The sequence below is a fragment of the Herpailurus yagouaroundi genome, unplaced genomic scaffold (genome assembly GCF_014898765.1).
Source record: "Herpailurus yagouaroundi ecotype Mexico unplaced genomic scaffold, PumYag 100, whole genome shotgun sequence".
NCBI classification, from domain to species: Eukaryota; Metazoa; Chordata; class Mammalia; order Carnivora; family Felidae; genus Herpailurus; species Herpailurus yagouaroundi.
This window is the reverse complement of record NW_024412391.1, coordinates 17387319-17399388: the sequence shown is the minus strand read 5'-3', so window position 1 is coordinate 17399388 and position 12070 is coordinate 17387319. Positions and strand designations below refer to the sequence as shown.

Below are 12070 nucleotides of genomic sequence, written 5' to 3'. Positions count from 1 at the left end.
CAAAGGGAGGAAGAACGGATAGGAAAAGAAAAAGACGGATGAAAATCAAGAAAAGGAAGACAGAAATCTTTCTCGGTTGATACAGTTTTTATATGTGAAGTCCACATTTCAGAAAGGGTTAAGGGTATAGATTTTAGTTGATGAAACTGGATAGATGTCCTCTCAAAATTTTAGAATTTTCTCAAAGTAAAGACTGCTTATGTATTAGACGTGGTCTAGTCCACTAAGGAGATTTTTATAAATTTTAATAATAATAATAATAACAATGAAATGTCAGTTTAAAGGAAAGACATCTTGGGAAAAAGAGCATCATAATTTAACTCCCTTATATATTTTCTTCCCTATGACGAGAAGGGGAAAAAAACCAATATATCAGGAGCATTTTCCAATGCTTGCTATTTACTCTAAAACCATCTCTGCTAAGTGAGCTAGTTCACTGATTTTTCCAGGCAAGAAATTAAAAACAGAATTATGCTTGAGCTTAGAGATCCTTTGTTTTACATCCATTTGTTCCTTTCTCTACCTCTCAAAACACCGTATCTCTAGAGAGTATAAATAAGTTAGGCCGTAATAGCTGTAATGATCTTTACATTCATACGGTCAATCTCTTCTCTCATTCTCCTAAGCCATGTCTGTCCAGAGAACAACTAGAAAGTTTCTACCTCCCAGGGCACCTGGGTGGCTCAACTGGCTAAGCGTCTGACTTTGGCTCAGGTCATGATCTCACAGCTAGGGAGTTCAAGCCCCAAGAAGGACTCTGTGCTGACAGCTCAGAGCCTGAAGCCTTCTTTGGATTCTGGGTCTCCCTCCCTCTCTCTCTGCCCCTCCCTCTCTCAAAAATAAACATTAAAAAAAAAAAGTTTCTACATTCCTGTTATTAGGAAATCAACATGATTGGAGGAGAGACATAGAGAAGCAAGAGAATTCAAGAGATGGTGAAGAACACACTGCTAAGCCTACAGACGCTCCAAGATACTGCCCAGGGAAAACAGACCTGGAGCATGTCTAGTAGTCCCTGCCGACAGCCCTCTTCCATGCCGTATTCATCCACAAGGATACTGCCAAGGTACAGGAAACAAGAATGCTGATGTACGTGGTACACATTCACCATCTGCCAAGGGAGAAACCAGTTAATTCAATTCTTACACCCCAAAAAAAGTATCAACTTAGGAAAGTATCTGGAGGAAGACATTCAGACACAGAGTGGTGTCTTCTCTTTAAGACAATATAGTAAATAAAGCTTGTTGGCAACATTTCCTAAAACACAAGGCTCAATTCTTCAATAATTTTCAAGTACTCTCTTTAGAGTCCTATCGAGCCTTTTACCTTTTATCTTCCCAAAACAATGTTGTAAGAGGGTTGTATAATACATCAAGCTGAAAGCCATTAGGATGCTATCATCCAAGCTATTTGCAAACCCGTAGCATAAATCCCAACACCTAAAGGTTGTTCCTTTTGCCTTAAAGATGAATTCTTAAGAAAAAAAAAAAAAAAAAAAAAAAAGGCACATATAGCCATAGCAGGGCTAAAAATACCAAACATCCTGAAGGAGAATCTGAAGGCACTGTTTAAATTTTGAGTTTCTCCTAAACCCCTCTATTTAAAGTAAAACAGTATTCCCAACCAAGATACCTGGATCTCAAGAAAATAAAAATGTTAATACAATATACATATTTAAATTAAATGATTTGTTTAGGATTTGTACCCTACTCTCCTCCAAAAATTAAGAGGCATCTGTACATTCATATGTTTAAAATGCCATCACAACACATGTATTGATTTTATTATATAAATTCAACTCAATGAATGGGGTGGGGGCTGAAAGACAAAGTAACTGACTCTTACTAGCATGTACCACGGAATGGAATGGGCAGGTGATGGGAGCTATGAATCTGTTTGGTACTGGGTACTCAACTGTATGCTCTACTGCTTAATGAATGATTTACGTCAGTTGCTGACAAACTTTTTCTTCAAGGGCCAGATAGTAAAAATTTTAGACTTTGCTGGCCTTACAAGTCTGTCTATGCAACTGCGCCATAGTAGCACAAAACTGGCCAATAGAGAATACTTAAATGAATAAGCATGGTTACCTCTTCTTTGTAAAACTGTATTTATAAAAATACGTGGCAGGCCCACTGGTTCTAGTTTGCTACCCTGTGAATTTTGGATTTAAAAAAATACTTTTTTTCCCCCCACATGTACTGACTTTAGAACATACTTCCTATACAAGGTGCTCCTCTATTAGGCTGGTCACATACTTAATAAGCAGGAATTAAAAAAAAAAAAAAATCCAAGTCACGAGGGTATCCTCTAACAGCAAAGGGCCATTAAATCAAGTTCTCTTTGACCCAGAATGTATTACACTAAAGGGGACACTTAACCAAAGGTGGAAACATATGCAGTGCAAACATATGGCATCATCAGGATATAGTAAATGTAAACTTTACTCAAATCTGCAACATAAAGGAGGCAGGGTTATGCCTATGTCAACTGATAGGCACTTACTGCAAATGCAAGGTGGACACTCTGCCTTGCCTCTTTTAATTTTGTACCCATGGCACCTCACTTGCCTCAATCCAGTCCTGGCTCTGCTGTAAGGTTAACATCAACACAAATTACTTAGTGATCTAAGTCACTAGCTATAGGCATCTCATACAGAGTAGTTCTTGATGTGAATATGATCTTGGAGAACCTCAGTGAGTCACACCATTGCAATCACCTATCAATCTTGGTGATTAAAAGAGTCAAACTTGGGGCATATGGGTGGCTCAGTCGGTTAAGTATGTGACTCCGGATTTTGACTCAAATCATGATCTCGCGGTTTGTGGGATCAAACCCCATGTTGGGCTCTATGCTGAAGCGTGGAGTCTGCTTGGGATTCTCGCTCTCCCTCTATCTCTCCCCCCCCCACTCTCTCTCTCAAAACAAACGAATGAACAAACATTAAAAAAAATAAGAGTCAAACTTATTTCTTGACAAATAACAGACTTATGTGACCAACTGTGGTTGAGATTTAAAAAAAATCTCTTTGGGCCAAGAGACAGCAAATTTTGACAGGACACATATTTTCCTTTGAGAGCGCGCACGCATGAGAGGGCACAAGTCGGGAGAGGGGCAGAGGGAGAAAGAGAATTTTAAGCAGACTCCATGCTCAGTGCAGAGCCCAAAGTGGGGCTTGACACCGGGATCGTGATCTGAGACAAAACCAAGAGTCAGATGCACAACCAACTGAGCCACCCAGGTGCCCCAACAGGACCCATTTTTAAAAAGAAAATTAGTGGGGTGCCTGGGCGGCTCAGTCAGTTAAGCGTCTGACTTCAGCTCAGGTCATGATCTTGTGGTTTGTGAGTTCGAGACCTGCATTGGGCTCTGTGCTGACAGCTCAGAGCCTGGAGCCTGCTTTGGGTTCTGTGTCTCCCTCTCTCTCTCTGTGTCTCCCCAGCCTGTGCTCTGTCTCTTAGAAAAAAAAATAAAGTTAGTATAAAAATGCCTAGCACTGCTATAGAAGAGCTGAGCATTAAAGTCATTCTCTTTTCCTGGGGCGCCTGGGTGGTTCAGTCCATTAAGCATCCGACTTTGGCTCAGATCATGACCTCGCAGTTAGTGGACTCGAGTCCCACATCGGGCTCTGTGCTGTCAGCTCAGAGTCTGGAGCCTGCTTCAGATCCTGTGTGTGTGTCTCTCTCTCTGCCCCTCTTCCACTCATGCGCGCGCTCTCTCTCTTCTCTCTCAAAAATAAACATTAAAAAAATTTTTAAAAAAGTCATTCTCTTTTCCCAATTTCACACGGAAACGTACTATTTAAACTATCACTACACAGACTAGATTACAGGCTGCTTCCCTCAGAGGCACCATACTTACCATGGGCACTACTTATTGCTTTCAAATATTTCTGAGTTTGTATTTAATACGTACAAAAGTGTTTCATTTCATCAGCAGAGTTTTTGTTCTAAAGACTCCTATGTCAAATCCTGTACACGTTACACTTTCCAGCTTCGGGAGAATTTACCTGTGTAACTAGCGGCTGCAGTAGGGCTGCAGATCCTTTGCCTACACAGCGAACAGCAAAGCGGAGGCACCTGCAACAACGCTCTACAATCCGATTGTCAGCCCGGTGTTTATTTAGAGTCTCAGATAAAACTGGCCATATCTGAGTCAAAGAGCACAAGAAAGAAAACAATGAACTAAGAGCTGAAAAAAATGCTCCCAAGTTGATAACATCTGGTTTGGTTTTCAAATAATTTGGAAAAAGCTTTCTTTACAGAAAAAGTTCAATACAGTATCCATCACCAAAACACAACCACTTCTTGAGAGAAGCACAGCAACTCTTTAGAACAGGAAGAGGAGCATGTCTAACTTCACTAAAAGATAAAGATAAATTTTCCTGAACTTTGGACTTTCTGATTTAGGATGAAAAGGATTAGTACGAGCTATAGAGAAAGAGATGTTTAAAGATTATAGTTCCAACTTAGAATATTTTGAACAGAAGGACTGGAGCTAATGAAATAGCATTATATGATACTGGTGAATATTTAAGGATACTTGGTGTTTCCACCCCTGGAGTCTGAATAGCACTTCTCAAAACATGCCTTTTGATCCTCATATCACCCTCAGTGAAAAAAGAAGTGCATTTATATCGGGGAAACAGAAGCCATGAGGAAGAAATGGCTTTGTCAAAAAAATTTCTGCTAGTATTAATCAGGCCTCCTAGCAACTCTAAGATTCACATAATCTCTCTCTACTTCTTTGGGTTTTCAGTTCATTACCCCACAGTCTGTTTTCTTATCAAATCTAAAGTAAAAAATATTTGAATAATTCTATTCTTCTGTTGATTGAAATTTAAACTGTTATCAACAAATTGGATCTTCCTATGAACCCAGAAGACAGTACCATCTCACTTTAGTTACCCACAGCCTTGTAAAGAAAAAGGAAGAAAGCCTTGTTCCACAAGCATCTGTTAAGCACTTACTTCCTGTATGACTTTTTGGCACGGATGAGTTTGTCCATTTTCCACAATAGGATTGGTGTGTCTGGGGAAAGGTAACAAACCAAAATAGTTAAAGAGCAATGTAAATGAAATTCCACAGCCCCAAAGCCTGCTAGCTTACTTAGTCACACTGTCACCATAAAAAGAATGCCAAATAATTAAGTTATGTATGACTCAATACCTTTCCTTTCTACTCCATTCAAACATGAGCACAGAGTTCAAACCAACCTCCTCCCCTTCCTTTGCCACGTTTAAGCTACTTCCATTAGAATATGCAAACTCGGGGCGCCTGGGTGGCGCAGTCGGTTAAGCGTCCGACTTCAGCCAGGTCACGATCTCGCGGTCCGTGAGTTCGAGCCCCACGTCGGGCTCTGGGCTGATGGCTCAGAGCCTGGAGCCTGTTTCCGATTCTGTGTCTCCCTCTCTCTCTGCCCCTCCCCCGTTCATGCTCTGTCTCTCTCTGTCCCAAAAATAAATAAACGTTGGAAAAAAAAAATAAATTAAAAAAAAAAAAAAAGAATATGCAAACTCAATCCAACTCTAGCTTAAACAGGTTGTGGGGCACTACAATTATCTTTTCCATTTTTTCCCTTTAAAAATCAGAATATATAGGCTCTTCCAAATTAATTAAAAGTATTAATTAAAAACCAGACTGTCTACAGGGGCCTGGGTGGGTCAGTGGGTTAAGCGTCTGTCTGACTCTTGGTTTCGGCTCAGGTCATGATCTCACGGTTTCATAGGTTCGAGCCCCACAGTGGGCTTGCACTGGCAGCGTGGAGCCTGCTTGGGATTCTCTCTCTCCCTCTCTCTCTCTCCCCACTTCCCCACTCATACTGTCTCTGTCTCTCTCTCTCTCAAAATAAGAAACTTAAAAAATAAAAAACCCACAGACTATCTAAATCCACTATGAGAAACCAAGTACTGCTCCATTCCCAGCATTAAAAGGCAAAAGCTTTAGGAATTCTAATTTACCAAAGAGGTTTCTCATGGTTCTAGTCTGAACCCAATGACATAGAATATGAGCCCACCCACAATATGTCAAATCCAATTATTTGCCTAGTTCTAGAATCCACTAATTTGAAAGAAAGCAGGAAAAAAACAAAAACAAAAAACCCTGTATGATTACCAACCTCTTCAAAGGAAATTCTTTAATTTAAATGAGCTCAACAGCAACTTAACAAAAATCTCATTTTCTTTAAATCGGGGGATTTCCATCTATTGCAGATTTTCTTCCACTCATTATGAAGTAAGGACTATTGTTAATAGGCTTTCAGAATGTCATGTTAACAGGGCTATCATAATTATACAAGAAAAGCACTGTACCAAATTAAAATAAAAACATCAGCTGACAAGAAAAAGCTAAAACACCTCAGTTTTAACTTACTCCACATAGGCTTTTTACACAAGTACTCTCATATTCCAATTGTATCTGTGGGTCTCACAAATTATGTAACTCAATAAGGATCACTCTTCGAACATTGTTACTCAAATGCCTTTTTAATCATTAGGCTCCTCTTGACTTCAAAGAAGGATTAATTTCACCTGATCAATATTTTTTTGCACCCCTACAATCTACAGCAATAGTTCTGAAAGCGTGGTCCTACAAATAGCAAGCAGCAGTAAATTCTTGGGTCCTACCCCAAATCCAATTGAACCAGACACTCTGGAGATGGGACCCAGCAATCTGTTTTGATAAGCTGAGCCCTGAAGGTGACTGTGATGCATGTTAAAGTTGGATAATGACTGATCTAATTACATTTTAAAGGTCTTTTGACAGAGGCCTACCAAAAACTAATGCTTAGAATTTATCTTTGCACCAAAGTTTCAGATAATGGGCTTATCGGTCCTCTAACAGAAGATTGTCAGATGTACCTGGAAGTTTAGGAAAAAAACACTTGCTTTCTTCAGTACATAATCATCTTATTTGAGCTTTTAACCTAAGGCAGGCATCCAGTTTCCCTTCTTACCTAAATATTACTGCAAGGCGATCTAAGAATACAGTGGGATCTGAGGATATGCCATTGCTGGGCTCCTGAGACAACAGCTGAAGAGACAGAAAGATATTAACACTCTGTTGTAACACATACAAACCTACAGCAAACACTGTAACATACACCTTTAGACATTAACCTCTTTCTCAATCTCTGCTTATTTCCCTATAAGAGATTCCTGATAGTTACTCAAATGGTGCAAACTTTTATAACCATTAAGATATTATATATACTATAGTTTATATGTGACATTATTTAATCTATTTTAATTTCACTTTCTATTATAACTTTTAAATTATTATGGCTTCATAACATATATTAAGAGATAAGGCAAGTTGCTTCTTATTCTTCTTTCCCAAAATTTCTTAAATACTTCCACCAGCATATTATTAGAGATAAACTTTAGAATCACTATATCAAGTTCTCCTATTATTTTGCTGTAAATATAAATGTAACTTGATAAGAGCAGACATCTTTATGATATTCTTTAACGGAACATTGTAGGTTACGGTTTTGGTTGCTAAGTTGGTGTTTTCCCTGTTGTATCTTCTAAATGGTACTACTGATAGTGGAAATCTACTGACTTTAGAATACTTATACCATTTATGCAGCTCCTTTGATAGATTTACTAATTTTAAGAACGTTTTAGTTCAGTGCTCCTGACTTATCTAGGTAGACAGAAGAATACCTGTAAATATATAATTTTGTCTTTTCCTTTCTAACATGTTATCATGATATATAGGTATAAAACCCCTCATTTAATTGGGCTCACCTTTTTCAATGCCATAACCTGAACAGAACAAAGTTCACTAAGGCATTCAGTAATCTTATCCAAAGGTAATCTGGCTAGAACAAGCGCTGTCCCTGCAAGACAAAGAAAAATACAAATAAAATAAAAGCTGAAATTGAGGTAACTCACTGGTCTACATCATTGGCTAACAGAAGAGGCTGGCTGGTTTCATTCTTTTAAAAAGATCATCACTTTTTTTCAGGTACAGTATTTTGTTATTTAGGGCTGATTTTTCTTTATTTAGCTTAGACGACTAAGTGACTTTCACACTAACATTTACAACTGAAGTTAATATTATTTCTCCTCAGTAGCCTATGGATTTAAAGACGTTTAAATACATCTCCCCTTCCAATTCTTCACATGCTTTAAAAACCTCCTTTACAAAACCAATGCCAGGGACACCTGGGTGGCTCAGTCAGTTGAGCGTCCGACTTCGGCTCAGGTCATGATCTCGAAGCTTGTGAGTTCGAGCCCCGCGTCCGGTCTGTGCTGAAGCTCAGAGCCTGGAGCCTACTTCTGATTCTGTATCTCCCTCTCTCTCTCTGCCCCTCCCCCACTCATGCTCTGTCTCTCTCTCAGAAATAAATAAACATAAAAAAAAATTTTTTTTTAAAAAAGAAACAAAACAATGCCAAAGCTATTTTTATACAGCATGGTACAATGGTTCTCAAACTTCCCAGAGATTCTGATTTAGGAGGTAAAGGAGAGCCTTTATTTATTTATTTTTTTACAAGTACAGACAAGACATAATTTTTTTTTTTTTTTGTAAAAAGGGCTGAAATTAGAGATCTGATTCTAATTATACCTAACAGAATCTATGAGCTAGGTGAGGTATTATCTCTGGGCCTAGTTTCTTTATCTGTAAAATTAGTGCTTTGAACCGAAGAGTAAGTTAAGTGTGCCTTTCTTTCATTTTTCAAATCATTGAAAAATCACTTTTTTTATTAAATAAAATCTTAACTTGAAATTCCAATAAAATAGGTTAAAAAAAAAAAAGTAGCTAGGTTAAATTAGAAGGCCCAGACCCTTCTCACTCAGCCTTCCTCTTGTCATACTCCCCACCAAATGCTTAAGCATATCCCCCAAATCCAAATGATTACATATTAGCCTAGGTTCTCTCAAGGTATAAAAAAAAAAAAAGAAAAGAAAATCCCTTGACTATGATTTTTCTCATCTCCCAAAATTTCATTCAACAGAACAGTCACAGAACAGAACAAACAAACAACAACAACAACATAAAAGAACAGTAATCAATCCATACGTCTTCAAATGTGAATTAAAAAACTAAATGATTTCTTCCGGTAGTCTATAAGCCATAAATGAGTTAGACGTGCTTAAAACTGAAAGGGGGAGAAATCTAACTTAAATAGGACTTTTCCTTTCAATTCATTCCTACAGAGAAGAATGTTACTACGAAGTTTTCTTTATCTAGAAGATAAAGATAAAGATAACTGAGATGCCACATCCTACTACAGTTAGACATCACTTCGGCATCAAGGTTCAATTTCACTAGAAAATTACACGATGGCAACAATAACCACTAGCAGTAGGTCATAAGAAATAAGAATATTTGACTCCGGTTTAATGCCTTATTATCTATGCTATGAAGGGAAATGACAAAAACCCATACTACAAAAAGAAAATGTCTTGGAAAATGCAAATACACCAGAAGGAACTTCGTCAGATATAAGAACGAACAGTTAGTTCACACACAGGTCATCCAATCTAGCCAAGACTAACTTGTTTGCTACTCACAGAAGATTAAATGATGCTGCACAGGTTATGTTACCCAATCCTTTATTTGATATATCCTCAATCCCTCTAACTACCAGCTGTAAGGATTTTATTACCTCACAGGGCACCCCAATCTGCTTTTAGAGTTTAGTTAGAAAGCATTTTCTTTCTAAGAGCCAGTAAATATCAACCACTGGCTACTACTCATAAAATAAATCTGTCCCCTCTTTTATAAGGTAATCTTTCAAATATTTAAAAATAGCCATCATGCTTAAAGTCTCTTCTGTCTGTGTTCCTAGCCTTTAATATCTCCGGTTCTTCTTACTCAACTTTATCACCACTTTGGCTGCTTGCCTCTGGATAGGCTGTCACTGAGTGTAAAGCTGATCCATACTGGATCATACTGCTAAAAGACCAAGTTTCTACTACAGGACTGATCCACACACACTACCTTTAAATTTCCACCTACCTCTTTGGTATGGCAATGCCATTTGGTCTCCCTTTTTATTCTCCCCCCAACTCAAAAACGAACTATGTTTAGTTGGAATGTGTTGTCTCTGCCCAAAATCTAGGTCTGTGCTCTACACACTGTAAGCAGTTTTAATTAGTTATATAGCCTTAAAACATTCTAAGAGAAGAGCGCATGTGTATATAATCAACACCCTCCCCTGAGTGGAAAGGTCACCTTCTCCATCAGTAAGTATGTTGCAACTGAAAAACTGGGATGTGATTAATGTAAGATAACCCCCAGAAGTGGCTTAGAGATGTTACTGGTTAACATCTGAAGTAAATACCTTTTAGCAAGCCCACAGCAGCTTCTGGAGACAACATGAAGGAATCAAGGGAACGGGCAATCTCCAGGAGTCCATTAAAGTGCTGAGCCATGTGGTCTCGGCAGACAGAGCAAATGTTATGAATGGCTTTGGCTGCAGCAGAAGCCAGAGGCTTTTCACACAAGCCCTTCATCAAATAGCCCAAAACAGGGTCTAAGGAGAGAAGCCACAAAGTAAACATTAGGTATGTGAAACTCAACGGAAACTTCTAGTTTCTTAGAACAGAGGTTTATATCCCCCCTCCGTTTTTTTAAAAAGCAAAAGAACCATTAAAAAAACTTTAATGTTTGCTTTTGAGGGAGAGGGAGAAGGAGGGGAAGAGGGACAGACACAGTGTGAGTGAGGGGGCAGCAAAGAGAGGGAGACAGAGAATCTGAAGAAGAATCCAGGCTCCTTGAGCTATCAGTGCAGAACCCCATGCGGGGCTTAACCTCACGAATGCGAGATCATGAGCCGAGTCAAAGGAGGATGCCTAACCAACTGAGCCACTCAGATGCCCCAAAAAAGAACCATTTTAAAAAATGAAATGTGGGGATGCCTGGGTGGCTCAGTCAGTTAAAGCCTCTGACTCTTGATTTACGCTTGGGTCATGATCTCATGGTTCATGGGTTCAAGCCCTGCATCAGGCTCTGGGCTGACAGTGCAGGTCCTGCTTGGGATTCTCTTGCTCTCTTCCCCACCACTCTGGCCCTCTCCCTCTTGTGTGCTCTCGCTCTCTCAAAATAGATAAATAAACATTAAAACACACACACACAAATGGAGCTTGATTTTGCTGACTTAGTGTCAGGAAGCCCTGGGTCCTCTCTATTCACCTTCTATTTCTTTCTTCATGGCTAAGCCTTCACACAAAACAGTCTGAAAACCACTAGTGGATATCATCATCCAAGTATTAAGAATAAGGTAATGTAAGAAAGAATATAAAGTTCAGAGAGCTACCATTATTTATACTCAGAGATAAGTCATTATGTAAAAACAGCCTATATTAATTAGGACAATGGCAGTTATCTAAAGTGGACACTTTTATACTTGCTTCTTTATAGTTACAAAAGGCCTTAAAAACATGCAGATGGTGCTTTAGTGCTTCTGGAAAATTATGTTTTATCTTTTAAACACTGGAAGTATACCAAAGAAACTGATTATGAAAATGAATTTCTATAAAACAAATTTTACTTATCTTTTACCTTACTTTATAAAAATCAGAGTGATTTTCTATGGAAAAATCACATATGATTAAAGAGTACTTCATGAGTACTTTAGAATAACCTCACACCAAACCATAAAAGGAGTAAATAATGTCTTCAAGCGCACTAAAAAGTTATTTCCATTTCCAGTCTAATAACCAATATAAAGTACCAACCAGGATGAAACCCTGGCCCTCTCCACAGAAGAAGCCTTTTTGGGGCACCTGGGTGGCTCAGTTGGTTAAGCATCCAACTTTGGCTCAGGTCATGATCTCACAGTTCGGGAGTTCTAGCCCCACATCAGGCTCTGTGTTGACAGCTCAGAGCCTGGAGCCTGCTTCGGATTCTGTGTCTCCCTCCCTCTCTGCCCCTCCCCTGCTCATGCTGTCTCTGTCTTTGTCTCTCTCTCTCTCTCAAAAATAAACACTAAAAAAAATTTTTTTTTAAAGAAGGCTTTTTAAGCCTAAAAATGAGAAGAAGTAAAATGTAGAACCTAGTATAGGCAAACCATAATATTATAGACTTCTGTGATTCTCAAATGGAATATTTATTGT

General features: G+C 38.7%; 1 protein-coding gene across 2 annotated transcripts in view; it reads right to left on the bottom strand.

The window, feature by feature from the left end:
* Positions 1–12070, bottom strand: part of TNPO3 (transportin 3) — an 80251-nt gene that overhangs the window by 15858 nt on the left and 52323 nt on the right. For both annotated transcript variants that reach the window (XM_040472004.1, XM_040472005.1), the window contains 6 exons: positions 10297–10488; positions 7751–7842; positions 6955–7031; positions 4970–5030; positions 4010–4150; positions 995–1111 (listed from right to left, as the gene is read on the bottom strand). In XM_040472004.1, the coding sequence (XP_040327938.1) occupies positions 995–1111; positions 4010–4150; positions 4970–5030; positions 6955–7031; positions 7751–7842; positions 10297–10488 (680 nt within the window). The remainder of the gene's footprint in view (positions 1–994; positions 1112–4009; positions 4151–4969; positions 5031–6954; positions 7032–7750; positions 7843–10296; positions 10489–12070) is intronic.